This window comes from Octodon degus, unplaced genomic scaffold (genome assembly GCF_000260255.1).
Source record: "Octodon degus isolate 3935 unplaced genomic scaffold, OctDeg1.0 scaffold00125, whole genome shotgun sequence".
Classification (NCBI taxonomy): Eukaryota; Metazoa; Chordata; class Mammalia; order Rodentia; family Octodontidae; genus Octodon; species Octodon degus.
Genome location: NW_004524701.1, coordinates 9206019 through 9220008, shown reverse-complemented (window position 1 = coordinate 9220008; position 13990 = coordinate 9206019). Strand labels below are relative to the sequence as shown.

The 13990-nt window shown below is 36.0% G+C and overlaps 1 protein-coding gene and 2 pseudogenes across 1 annotated transcript in view; 1 reads left to right on the top strand and 2 right to left on the bottom strand.

The window, feature by feature from the left end:
• The first annotated feature begins 810 nt into the window (after positions 1-810).
• LOC101572463 lies at positions 811-1353 on the top strand (annotated as a pseudogene).
• A 3792-nt stretch (positions 1354-5145) lies between these two features.
• Positions 5146-5621, bottom strand: LOC101588277 (annotated as a pseudogene).
• A 49-nt stretch (positions 5622-5670) lies between these two features.
• LOC101587879 (ATP-binding cassette sub-family G member 2-like) overlaps positions 5671-13990 on the bottom strand; it is a 65537-nt gene continuing 57217 nt past the window's right edge. The window contains exons 10-15 of the mRNA XM_004640650.2: positions 13739-13828; positions 12449-12573; positions 10655-10809; positions 9355-9444; positions 8343-8428; positions 5671-6595 (exon numbers count right to left, since the gene is read on the bottom strand). Coding sequence (XP_004640707.1) covers positions 6448-6595; positions 8343-8428; positions 9355-9444; positions 10655-10809; positions 12449-12573; positions 13739-13828 — 694 coding nt within the window. The 3' untranslated portion in view covers positions 5671-6447. The remainder of the gene's footprint in view (positions 6596-8342; positions 8429-9354; positions 9445-10654; positions 10810-12448; positions 12574-13738; positions 13829-13990) is intronic.

Genomic DNA, 13990 nt, shown 5'->3' with positions numbered 1-13990 from the left:
AATCAAGTTATTTTAAGATGATCATGGTTTATCACCTATGAAAAACCTAAAACATTTCTCTCCCTACAAGAGAAAAAATTCCAACAAGGATTTTGGTAGCAAAAATTATGTCTGTAGAGTTTTAAATATTTTTTAAAATGTCTATGAAACACCTGATTCTGAAAGGATCCATTCCAGAAGCTCTTTTTTGATTTTATATAAGGTGGGCAACTTTTCTTCTTACTGAATTAGCACTTTAAGCCATGACTCAGTAAGCTATGGCCTCCAGGACAAATCTAGCCTGCTGCCTGTTTGTATACATGAAATTTTATTGAAATACAGCTGTGACTATTCAGGTATGACCCCTGAACACTTATATCTAATCTTCCTCTTTTTTTGATTTGAGACAGAGTCTCACTATGCAATTCAAGCTGGTCTTTACCTGCCTTTATAGCAGTCTTAAACTCACAATGATCATTGTCTCAGTCACCTGATTTCTGGGATTACAGGTGTGCACCACCATACTCAGCTGCCTAACACTACCTTCGTTACAGTAGTGCAATTGAGTACATGTGACATACCACATGTGCTACAAATACATATGCTGGACCTTTACCAAAAGTTTGCCACCTCTATCTTAAATATTTTCACATTAAAGAACAATTTAAGAGGGAATTCATGTAAAGCCCACTGTTGCTGTCGCCTGAGGGCAGCAAGAAGAGGCTGCACAATGCCCAATGCAGGGAGTTTTTATTGGAGAGGATTCAATTCCCTAGCAGCCACAGTAAGAGGCCCACCCACCCATTTGCCCATCCACCTGTCCTGTTCACAATGCAGCCAGCATCTGCAAAGTGGTATGATTGCAGGGACTATATCTTCATTGAATTTTGTGTTGAAGACCGTAAACATGCTAATATAAATTTTTAAAATCCAAACTTACTTTCAGTTGTCTTGGAGGAAGTGATAATTTTAAACATTTAAATGAAATTGATCATTTTTGTTGTATTAATCCAAGTGATTTCAAGCATAGACGAACAGACAGGTCAATTTTTTGTTGTATATGAAAAGAAGAATCTGGCCAGTCATGGCCTAGTTTGACAAAAGAAAGTGCAAAGCTTAGTTGGCTTAATGTGGACTTCAATAATTGGAAAGACTGGGATGATCATTCTGATGAAGACATGTCTAATTTTGGTCATTTCTTTGAGATGATGAACATGGGTGGTGGTGAAGAGGTAGATATACCAGAAGTAGATGGAGCAGATGATAATTCACAAGACAGTGATGATGAAAAAATGCCAGATCTGGAATAAACAAATGTCATCACCTGAATTTTGAAAAAGAAAATAACTTCACTGCAAGATTTCATAATTGAGAGAATTCGAGTTGATAGCTCTAAAAGCAGATGCTACATTTGCCTCCTTTGACCCATTTTTCCAACCTGTTTTGGTTTTTTTTTTTTTTCTTTAAGGCTTCACTATGGGTTGATAATATACCACAGTATGGGGCAATTTCAAGTCACCTGAGGGATTATTCTTATGCATGGACATTTCCCAGACTTTCATGAGCTGTTGAGGTCATAGACAATACAGCAATTGTGATAATAAAATAATTTCACCTAAGTCTCTTTTACTTAATAACATAGTTACTGATATGATAGAAAGTTCTCAGCATAGGATACATAACTAAATTTTAGATTTTGGACATGGGCTCAAAATTGGCCTATACATTAAACTGATAACCTGCCATTCCTCTGGTATACCTTTCAGAATTGTTCAACTAAAATTTATTTTTCAAAAAAATTATTTCACATTATTGTAAGTGATTCAGATGTACCTTGGCTAAAATTAGGGGATGCCCTTAACTTAAATGGTTTTTGAAGCGTATACATTTGGTATTAATTGTCCCTTAAGCTTTTACATCTCTCAGCATGGAGGACAAAGAAAGCTGTACATTGTTGGCTTGGGGGAGTCTGTACATTTAGACCAGAATTGTATTTGCACTGTCAGTATGGCAAATGAATGAAAATGTATTACTACACTATTGGATTTTTAATTGTTTTTCATTTAGCTTGTACCATAGCTGAGAAACCTGAATTTATGTTCATGACAGTGGGATTGTTTTAAATGTCTACATTCTTTCTTATAAATTTTGGGACACTTTAAAAAAATTTAAATTTTCTTGGAATTACAAAGATGCAATTATTTTTCAATTTTCTTCATCACAAATTTTTGTGAACTAACCTGGATTACCTAAATATTTGAATGCTACTTATACTCTTGTTTCTATGAATTATTTATCAAGTTTATGTCCATAATCAGAGTTACAGAAACAGTTAATCATGGAAAGTGATTGGCAAAGTTAAGCACTGCTTTCACATAAACCCAAGGTTTATTTACTCACATAGAAAAACAACAAAAACTTTTTTTTTGCTTTTGGTACTAGGAATTGAACTCAGGACCTCGAGGGTAGCCAAGCAGGCACTTACACCACTGAGCTATATCCCCAGCCCAATAAAAACTCTGACATTAAAAATTCCCAATTCTTAAGAGTTAGCAACTACAGTGGCTTTTAAGACTATACAAAGTCAATTTTTCAGATTATATGCTGTTAAAATTTAGTATTACTATGTTCATATTACCTTCATAATGGTCATATCGGTCATCCAAAAGTTTTGTCATTTTCTCTACCAATCCTAACTCTCTTTATCATTTTTAATATTCAAGTCATAGTTTTTAATCCAATTTATTAAAACTTTGTTGGTATTCTTTCTTTAATAAACTAAACACATTTTTACTTACATCTTTCAGTGCTAGGAGCAACTTTTAAGAACACTGGCACTAACAATACTACTAGTAATGTGGGATAAACTTAAGTGATTTGTTTCATCAGAAAATTTACCTTCTGGTGATTTTCTATAAAATCTTGGAAAGAAATATACACATCTTGCACTACTTATTTATTATATGCATGATTTATGTACCTGAAATTTTCAACTACTTTCCATAAATATATCAATAAAATAAAAAATATATAGACATAGATATAAATATACCATGTAAGGGGAATACTAATATATAGCTCTATAATTTTCTTTTCATTTAGTAATATATTACAGATGCTTTTCCATATCAATAAATAAAAATCTGCATATGCCTTTCAAAAAAATATCAGAAAATACTTATTTTCTAAGTTTTTCTAATTCCCTTATCATTCAGTAGAAAAATAAAATGAAGTGCACATGGTTATATATGCAAAACTAAAGTGTATACTGGGAATTTTCTCAGAGGATCTGAAAACATCATATCATAGTGATATATGTGTGCCTATGCTTATAGCAGCACAATTTGTGATAGCCAAATCTTGGAAACAACCAAGATGCCCATCACCTGAGGAATGGTTGAAAAAGATGTGGTATTTTTACACAATAGAGTATTATTCAGCTATTAAGAATGATAAACTGCAAGCCTTTATATTGAAGTGGATGCCACTTGAACATATACTCAGAAGTGAAATAAACCAGACACACATGTGTAAATATCATATAGTCTCCCTAGTGTAAGAACTCAGAAGAAGAAATACAAATAGAAAGATATAATACAAGTAAAAGGAAAGCAGGATCCCAAGGACTTAACTAATCAAGAGAGGGAAAGGAGAAGAGCTAGGAAACATGACAATGTCAAGCCTTACTGTTATATGTAGAAGATGAGCAAGGCAATGATCCTGAGCAGCTTCAGAAGATTTTTTAATCTAGCAGTTATTTGAAAAGATTCTCACCCTGACTTGCTATATATACTGATACCTGTGAATTAAGCTACTGAAGTGCAGATGGTAATTTGTAATAGTAGTTTCATGCTTGGAGTGCCTGTCATTCTGGTCTACTGAATATGGGCTGCTTGTCATGACATGCCAGTTGCTGCTATGATGTTTCTCAGGTAGATGGTTGTTCAAAAAGGGGGCATTGAAGGAAAGCAAGAGACAGGAAAAGGAATATTGTGGGACTGTCCTGCTTCTATGTTGTATATGGTGAGATTTTTAGACTTATGTGCAAACATGAGAAGTATATAATTCTTTATGCCTATTTTTAAAATATATTCTAATTTTTAAATGTTTTTTATCATATTCTGTAGGGACTTAACAACAAGCTTGTCTTCTGGATGGTTAACAACCTGAGTTTGCAGAACAAAATTAGAGTAAAAGGAGGGCTGCAAGGAAAGCCAACATTTTGGCCCTAGCCTTCTAAGGTCAATTAAGACTCAGGACATATGAGAACTTGTACTGTGATGTCATGTAACTCGGTAGTGTCCCAAATTTTCTGATCAAGGAGATTATAGGGCCAAAGAGGAAAATGATCAATGATGTAGAGTGTGCCTAAGGAGAGTCACATGGAGAGAAAACATTCTCTCAGGCTTTCACAGAGAGCACATTGGTCAAGCAATGGCCGTGACTCATCCACATGGCTGACACTGACAAAGGTTCTACAATTTGAGGTACAGGATCTCAGGATAACTCCTGAGGGGATTTCACTGACCTTCTCAGATCAAAAAGCTACAACTTTTGTTGCATAGGTCCTGCTTTACCTTGGTCTTAACCATCCAGAAGAAAAGTATAAAAACGAAATATAAGAAGTAAAGCCATGCTGTTATGTTGAGCTGTGGGGGACTCAGGTCAACAATTTCTGACATTGCCAGTGAAGTGGAAGATTCAATACTACTATGGGCTACTGGACTCTTTTAGAACATTTTTGCTGTATTTACACACCTATAATATTCAAATAAAGGAACTTAACAAAAAAAGGGTATACAGATGAATGTCCATTTTGTATCTGTGTATTCAAAGTGGTTAGGATATATAGTTACACTCTTTTAATGAATAGAATGATTTGTTCTGATGGTGTTTGTAAATAGGATATCAAATCTGCATCTTGTACAGCAATTAACCACTAAGAAGAATGTATGCAGTGTGTTAATAATTGAAACTGTCCTACCAATTTGATTTGAAACTGTCTCATTGCTATTTATCAATAAAATTATGGCAAAAAAGAAAATATTAAATCCTGTAAAAAAAGAAAGAAACCCAAAACTAAAGTGTAAATAATAAATCACACAGTTTTTTCAATAAAAACATAGAAATATTTTTATTTACATGATTCCATAAATCAATATGAAGTCAAAATTCACAATTAACATGTACATAAAAATTCAGAAAACCATCCTCAGAATAAGTTTCTATACAAAATTTACAGATGTCTAATGAACACCATTTTTCCTTATGTGCTACGGAGTTTAGAGGCTCTGCTTGAATATTCCCCAGGTCAAGCGCAGAATCTTTCTCTTCATCAGTTTCTCCAATGACTGAAACACTGTCATCTCTTACAATGTATGATCCTAGTACCACTTGTTCAACTCCTTGTTCAGAGTTGAATACTCATTCATGGCTTTCATCCAAAATTAAATTAATGGTCTGGGCAAAACCTTTAAGTCTACCCATAATCATTCTTCCATCAGGAGTAATAACAGCAGTAGTTTGGTTAACGTAGTTTTCCAAGGCAGGCATCATGTTGCTGAGCCCAGAGATTCCAAGCTACAGATGCCAGAGAGCAGCTAAAGAGGACAGTCTGGAACAAGCACTGGCTAGCATCCCTCAAGAATATTTCAAAGGGTCGAATCATGCTTGCTGGGGCCTCAAGATGTCCCTCCATCTAGAGATAAAAGCTTGGTGACAAGAGTGTTTCTGGCAAATATCCAAATAAAGATACTCATTTTCCAGTGTCAAGTGTACTTCTGGAAGATGCTATAAAATCAAAACTAGTCCTGTTCAACACTTTCTCCATTTTTCCTAAATTTTGATGTCTCTGTGTTTGGTTTGGACTATGCACAGGATGAATCTATCTGTATCTTCTCAGTAACTTCAGGAGGAACATCCATACTGATATGGAAATTGAAGGAATGTTTGACAAGTCTGACCAATGTAAGGACCAACAACTGACTGAACATGATCTTCAGCAGATGAGACAATTCAGAAAAAGAGAAAGCAGATTTGTCTTAGGGAGGATGATGGAAATCCACACCCATGACAAGTCATGGACTACAGTAAGTGGTGTGATATTACAAATCTCTCTCATTTGTTCTCTTTTCCCCTTCCCTAACCTGCCCTTCCCTTATGTACTAATATCCCGAAGTATAAGTAAAGTAGCATGAATATAAAGTAGTCAAAGCAAAGAGTAAAGCAAAACTAAAGTGCAAATAACAAATCACAATGAGAGTAAAAAGTGCACAAACTGGTCTACAATTTTAGCCTAGTTAGGGCTAAGCTTTCTAGTAGCTTGAACTAGGAACCTGATTAGTTGCATACATTGTATGATAGCAAATAAACGTAAGACCACCACAACAAAAATAAACCATTGAATATTTAAAATAAATCAAGTTGCTTTTTAATGTGGGGGTAAATTTACGGTAAATTGGGAGGAATTTAAGGATGTTTCTTAAGAAGCAGTAATTTTAGGTAGGCAACTGTGAGGAAGATAATTATCATACAAGCCAAAGCCACATAATTCTGCCATAACCCCCAAGTTGAGAGATCAATGCCATAGGTTGTCAAGTATTCATCACCATAACATCTGAAATGCAACAAAGAAAAAATACATTTCACTACTAGTATCAGTCAAATATTATTTAATATATTGACTAAGTCTTTAGTTAAAGAAGTCTATATGTATCAAAAAGTTGGTAACAATTTATCTCATCATATATAACAGCCAATACTCATTGGCTGTTTACAATGCAGTTAGAAATTGCACACTAAATAACTTATACCTCATAGTTTATTTAACCATAAAATACTCCAAAGGAATATAGATACATGCACAGTTAAAAGAGGAGGAAAATTAAGCTTATATAACTCAGCCAAGTTTACAGAGTCACACTAGAACTAAATGTTTAGGTTTTTTTTTTTTTTTTTTTTTTTTACCGGGGATTGAACTCAGGCCCTCGCACTTGCCAGGGAAGTGCTTATTCCACTGAGCCATCTTCCTGGCCCCAAATGTTTAGTTTCTTAAGATTTTTTTATTTCAAATGTACAATGCTACTCTCTTCAAAGGAAATATTTATCAAGTATCTTTATTTTTTTTAATGGAGAAATTCTAAGCTGTAACCAATGATACCCACAGCCCTTCCTCAGGTGTTCAAAGCTTTGTATTGTTCTGCTCACCAACAAGACAACATTCCAGAGCACAAGCTAAAAATTCTAGAAGTAGGACCAGTGGGGAGTGAGGGCCTCAGACCAGAGTCATTTTCCACCAGAGCTGGCACCAAGACAGCTGAGTACTGTAGATTCTCAGCGATATGATATGACTAGCAAAGCTTAGGTTATTGCTGGAGGACAGCAGGACGGAGAATCTTGGCACAGGTTAGAAAAGCAGCTGGTACTAAAAATATCTGGTACAACCACAATTATTACTGGCTACCCTTATTCTGCTGCTCCTAGGATTTAGAGGCTCTACAAACACCAGTATCCTCTCTTTACAGCAAGACCAGCTTCCTCCTTTCTCTTGAAGGATGAGCCTTAAATGAGTGAGAAGCCTGTAATGGATTCTCATCTGGTCAGCCTTTTCCTGTCCATGTGGCCTGGACACTACACTGGCAGTCACTTGTCACTTTGTCATGTAGACACCACAAGCATGTCAAATAAAAAAAATGAATGGACAAATAATCTCTTTACATAGACATTTTTCCTGTCAAATAATAAGAAATAAAAATATATCACATTACTAAAACTTACTTATATACATTTGGACATTGGCTGAGACTGGGCATGGTTGCATATGCCTGTGATCCCAGCACTGGGGAGGCTGAAAACAGAGGATCACTATGAGTTTTATCTGTATAGTGAGACCCTGTAGACCCTGTACCAAATACATAAAAAAAATTAAATAAAGATATAGACACAGGTCTATAGAAGTTGTTGACCTGGGCTGAGGAGATGGTTCAGCAGTATTAAGTGCCTGCCTGGCAAGTACAAGGACCTAGGTTTAATGCTTGGTACCACATGCCATGCTAGACCTGGGCACCAAGCTGGCCCCCAAACTGGGTATGGTGAATCATGCCTGTGATCTTAGTGCTGGGGAGGCTGAGATAGGAGGATCACTACAAGTCTGAGTTGTATAACGAGGCCCTCTACAAAATAGATAGATAGATAGATAGATAGATAGATAGATAGATAGATAGATAGATAATTTAAAAAACAAATAAATAAAATTTTAAAAAGTTGTTGACCTGAAAGTACTTGTATTAGCTCTAAGCCAAGGGCCTTTCTACATTACACCACAGAAGGTACCAGATGCATTAGGACACTGAGCACAGACTTACATTATATAGTTGAGACAGTTACTGCTTTCTGTGGCATTGAGTCCTGCACAGTAGATTTGTCCCAAAAATTCATTGTGCCGCAAAGCCTATAACACAAGAAAAAGCTAAGCAAGATAAATACTATAGTTTTAAATTTCAAAACATTTACCAAGAACTATCAAAATAATACCCATAAGTTGAATCCATATTTTTATTTTTTAAATGTACTAGTATTCACAGTCTTTATCAAGGCAAAAGAGCTAAAGTTATTCACTTCCTGGCAGTGAAGAAGACTAGGTCAGACATAACACTTCAAATTAGTCAAGAGAGGAATCCTCTGTACTACCCAATCTCTCTCTCCTCCCCCAATTTCATAACCCTGTATACACTACATGTAAAATAGTACAGTGGTGTTCAATGAATATTGTTTTTGGTTTTGGTTTGGTGCCAGAAATCAGACTCAGGACCTTGTGCTTGCCAGGCAGGTACTTGTGTCACTGGGTTTAAATTCTCAGCTTCAATGAATATTATTTATTTTTGTCAACAACCTTCTTTTTGTTTTTATTCCAACTAGCTATAATTAAAGGAGTTGAAATCTCATTTAGTGTATTGACAGACAAGGTTTCTTTGGATTTTATTGGCTTGCTAAAGTCACTATGACTATGACTAGGATATGCTTTGTGGTTTTCGCATTTCTTGTAATTGCTCTTTTGATGTGTTGTAGTCTCTTACCCTTTCTCATTTTCTTGTGGACAATATCTTGTCTACCAATGAGTCAATTTTTCACTTTTACTATGAGATTGTTCCCCAGCCTTCACTTCTCTTAAACAGCTCAGGGTGGAAGAAAACCCAGCTGATATCCTAACCTTCTGCTAAGCCAGCTTATTAGGAAATTGTCACCCACTGCTCATAAAATAAAATTCATGAAAGCAGCCAACTGTAGCTAATTGCCAGAGAAAAGAGATAGCTAGGGTTTGTGTAGCCAGTTCCCAGCTTGGTCATCTAATTAGAACCATAGACAAGGACAACTTACCATGAAGCCATAATGAGGAATACTGAAGTACTGAAGCCACAAGAGCTGAGGTGCCATGGTTTCAAAATACAATGACATCGCCAAAAAAATCTTAAAAAAAAAAAAAAAAACGACAACTGATATGTCAGAAATGGGCCAATGATTTTGAGAAATTCTCAGCAAGCCCTCTTCAAAAATTTTATGGGTCAGCCAGATAGTTCAGAAGACTAAAGTGCCTGCTTAGGCAGAGCATAGCAGCTGAGGTTGCCAGCCCCAACCCCAGGGTGCACTGAGACTGGGCGTGGTGGTGCATGCCTGTAATCCCAGGATTTAGGAAGCTAAAAACAGGACACTCACTATGAGTCCAATCTATATAGTGAGAGTTTGTAGACCTTGTACATTTAAATTTTTTTTCACAACCTTCTAAATATTTCTGCTAAGACCAAGTCTTATAATTTCTTTCCATTATTCTAAATGCTTTACCTTCCTCTTTTGTGTGAGGATACGTATGCATAGATAGGCCCCTTATCATTTTAAAGGAGGAGTGATATATTTTAAATCTATATTTCAATTTATTTGAGATATTCTTAGTTATCATGGCTATGCCATCAGCATTCTGTCACTGCATATAACAGAAGCATAAGAGAGAGATTGAGTCCAGGATCATCCCCTCCCCAAGATAGGAAATCTAGAGATACCTAAGTCTCTCTCTCTCTTTTTTTTCTTTTTATTGTTTGCGGGGCTGGGGATTGAACTCAGGACCCTGCACATGCCAGGCAAGCACTTATTCTACTCTGCTATCTCCCCAGCCCCTAAGTCTCTTATTTTTAATCAGACATAGTATTTGCATGTAACTCATGTATAGCCTTTATGCTTTAAATATACACATCCTTTATATTTTAAATAATCTATGTTTCTCATGATACCTTAAACAATATAAATTTTGTGTAAGTAGTTTATCCTATATTAAATTATGGAGTAGTGACAAGAAAAAAGCTGCACATATTCAGTACAGAAACAATTTTTGCTTTGTATAGTTTCGATTCATGGTTGTTTGAATCTCTGAATACAGAACCCATGGACATAAACCCATGGTCGATTGTACTGACTATTCTAATGACATCATAGCAATATGTTTCCACCAACAAAGTTATAATCTAGAAATAGAATAGAATGATATTTTTTCATTTTTTATATGAACTTCAAAGTGAGTTATCAGAGGCCCATATACAGAATCCCCAGAGCAGGTTTTATAGGACAGATGAGTGTGCAGAAAAAAGGGAGAAAAATTCCCTCTGAGAGTAATACAGTTTATACTCACCATCATAAAGAGAAAATAGATGTTCATGAGAAGGGTTGTTATGGATACCCCATTCTGACCCACTGCTATGGCCAGTGCCAAGGAACTGGCTGAATAACGCACCATCATAAGGGTAAAAATCATGGTAAAGAAAGACTTTAGCACTGGTTTTGATCCTTAGAAAGAAAAGAAGGGATTAGTTCAGCTTCCTGGTTTACTGTGAATTTGGGAATGTTTATTGTGCATATAACAATAATACTAGCATTCTGAGAAAAACTAATTAACATAAAAAATAGCCCATTATCCAAGTACCCTGAACCTATTATATATATCACCGTTCCCTCTGTGTAGCTGCATAAAGCCATCATGTAATTTTCTATTTCACATTTACTGGAAAAACACTTTTCCACATATTACCTATGCTCTTATTTATGTGATTATGAATCTAAGTCCCTGAGGTGAAAAGCTCCAGGAAACACAGTAGGCCAGAATTCTCCTATTTTCTCCTACAGGAAACTTAGCCATAGCTGTTCATTTACCCAGACATTGTCAGAGCAATTTTCTGAGACAGCACTAGTGAGAAGACTGGGATTCCTGAGCTCAAAGGGTTTTACTATCTTTGGGAGGGTAGAGGCCTCCATAACATAAATCCCTCTAGACAAAGCACCACAAAATTCTGAGATGGAAAATGTGACTAAATTTCATAAACTACTTTGTAAACTATAATGAGCAAATAGTATAATTCATATGGTCTAAAGATTTTGAGAGAGCCAAGTCTTTATACATGCTTAATTTTTTATGGACACATTTATTAGAAAAATGGCAGGTTAAGGCACTATCAATATTTATTATTGTGCATTATATTGTAAAACATAGATAATTCTGATGTGTGTGTGTTTCCATGCATGTACCATAAAATATATGGATATTCTGCTGCAATGAATCTGAGATGAAGCCTAAACATATAACATGAATGTATCTGTCTACATCCTTCAAACAAGTATTTTTAATAAATCAATAAACTTCAGAAGTGAGCATCTTTCATCATTCAAGAAATGGACAGGTATGCTGTCCATATCTACATATTCTTCTCAGAGATTCTGTATTGTATTTGATGCTAGCTCTCTCTGAATATGAGTGTAATACTCTCTGGTTTACAGTAATCTATATTTCCATAGATATTAGAGATTTACAAACCAATCTATTTTATCTTTATAAAGAGATATATGTATACAGATACAGAGAATGTAATGTAGATGAGCAATGAATATCTTTTTCTTTTAGGATAGTTCATAAATTTTTTCAAATGTTTGTGTGTGAAACATAGTATCTCTCAGTAAGATGCAGGGTTTTTTTTTCTGTATTTTTAGTGAAGGGTCTATAGGGTGTTCTGGGTCTCACTACTAGATCAGACTTATAGTGATTCTCAGGTTCACAGCCTCCCAAGTGCTGAGATTACAGGCACGTGCTTCCACAGCCAGTCCCAAGCCATCTCAGTGCACCCTGGGGGCGGGGTCAGTGTAGCAAGCCCAGGGATTGAATCCCTGGCCCCTGTGCCTGTTTGCAGGTGCTTTAATCCACTCACCTATTTGGCCAGTCCAAGATGCAGTTTTATAAGTCAGTTTAATGGGTGAGATGTGGTCAGGTTTTGAGAAAAATGTCCACAATGGACAGCGACTTCTGAGAATACATAATGTGTGCATTCTTCCCTAGCTCATGGCTTGGTTTGTGCTTTTAAGAACAATAAATGTGCTTGCAGAGAGAAATAGGTTTATCTCCTATCCAAGACAACAGATGCACTTCTTTGTTACTCACCTAACATGAAGTATGGAATACAAGTAAATAAAACACTTGGTAACAACCTCCTAGGTAATAATTCAGATAGTAATTTCCCAAAGTAATAAGATGAGAGTCTGTAGTATCCACTGATATATTCATGTCTATAGAAGAAAACACACATCATATATCTTAGTTATTTTTAAAAATCAGCTATCAGAAAATGAGATGATTGCTATACAGATTTTTGCTGCCATCAAAGACCTAACAAGACAGTGTCCCGTTAAATGTAAAAGAAAAAAATAGTGCCCCATGTCACCTGGGGATACACACCCATGTCATTTATCCTTGCAAGTGCCATTCTTCTTTGCTGTGACCTCTCTCACTACACATTCCCTCCTGCTGGCAGCCACATTGGCCCAGAATCCCTTCCAGGTGCACAAAATCTGTGTCTCTCCCCTCTCTTCATGAACTCTGCCTCTCCTATGATACTGGTTTTCCCTAAAAAGCAGCACTTCAGGGGCTAATCTAGGTGGTCAAGAGGCTTTGTTTCTCCCCACTTTTGATTGTGAGAAAAGTAAAATGGCTATTTTCCAAGGTCCCCAGTAGAACATCAAATTACTACACTCTTTTTACTTCTCATATTCTCATGGTAAAATAGAGACTTCTTTCTTCAATGATCACACCTTTAACATATGACTCAGCCACTAAAGCCTAATCTTTGTGCTCCTGATATTATGTATGATCCCAAAGTTTTCTACCAGTATCCTTCCTCACTTCTTCTCTGTCCAGAAAGAAATTGCATGACAAAGTGGCTAAATCACTTCCATCTTTGCAAAACTTGAGAAATACCACCAGCCGAAAAAAACAAGCCTTTGGCTCTTTCCATTTCTGAGGGATAAAGTTGATCACACTTTTTCTCAACTTTACTTCTCAAATTTGCTACTCAACACAATATGTAGTCTATGAAGCTTTTTAGACTTTTCTTTGAGGGTCATCAATATGAAAGCATTTTCAGCCCCTTTATTGATTTCTTGTAGAATTGGGATTTGCTAACCATATCTTAACTTTGAAAATGCTTATTCTTATTAACAGGTCACATCTTGATTTTTTTCATCTCACCTCTGCCAAGCTTTACTCAATATTTATAGTTCTGACACATATTTCTAAAGCTTATGTTATGCACAACTACATACAATTTAAAATGTGCCAATTAGACAAATAAATGAATGAAAATAAAAGGCACTAGTAAACAGTAACATGGCCTCCTTGTTCCATTTCTAGATGTTGCCCCAGACCAGTGATCCTTCTCACAACTGCACCACTCACATAAAGAGCTTCTTCTCCACCACAAAGATCTCCCCAGCTGACTTGTTGCTGAAACACTCATAGACGGTCAGCATAAAGAGGACCAAGGCTCTGTCAGATCAAAATAGAAAAAAAATATCACCACAGTTCACATTCTTCAAGAGGTTTTCTACCCATGCAATTCTTTTTTTACAGACAATGCAATTCAGCAGGGTTTTAGAAAAAAAGAAGGGGAAGAAGGAGAAGGAAGAGGAGGAGGAGGAGGAGGAGGAG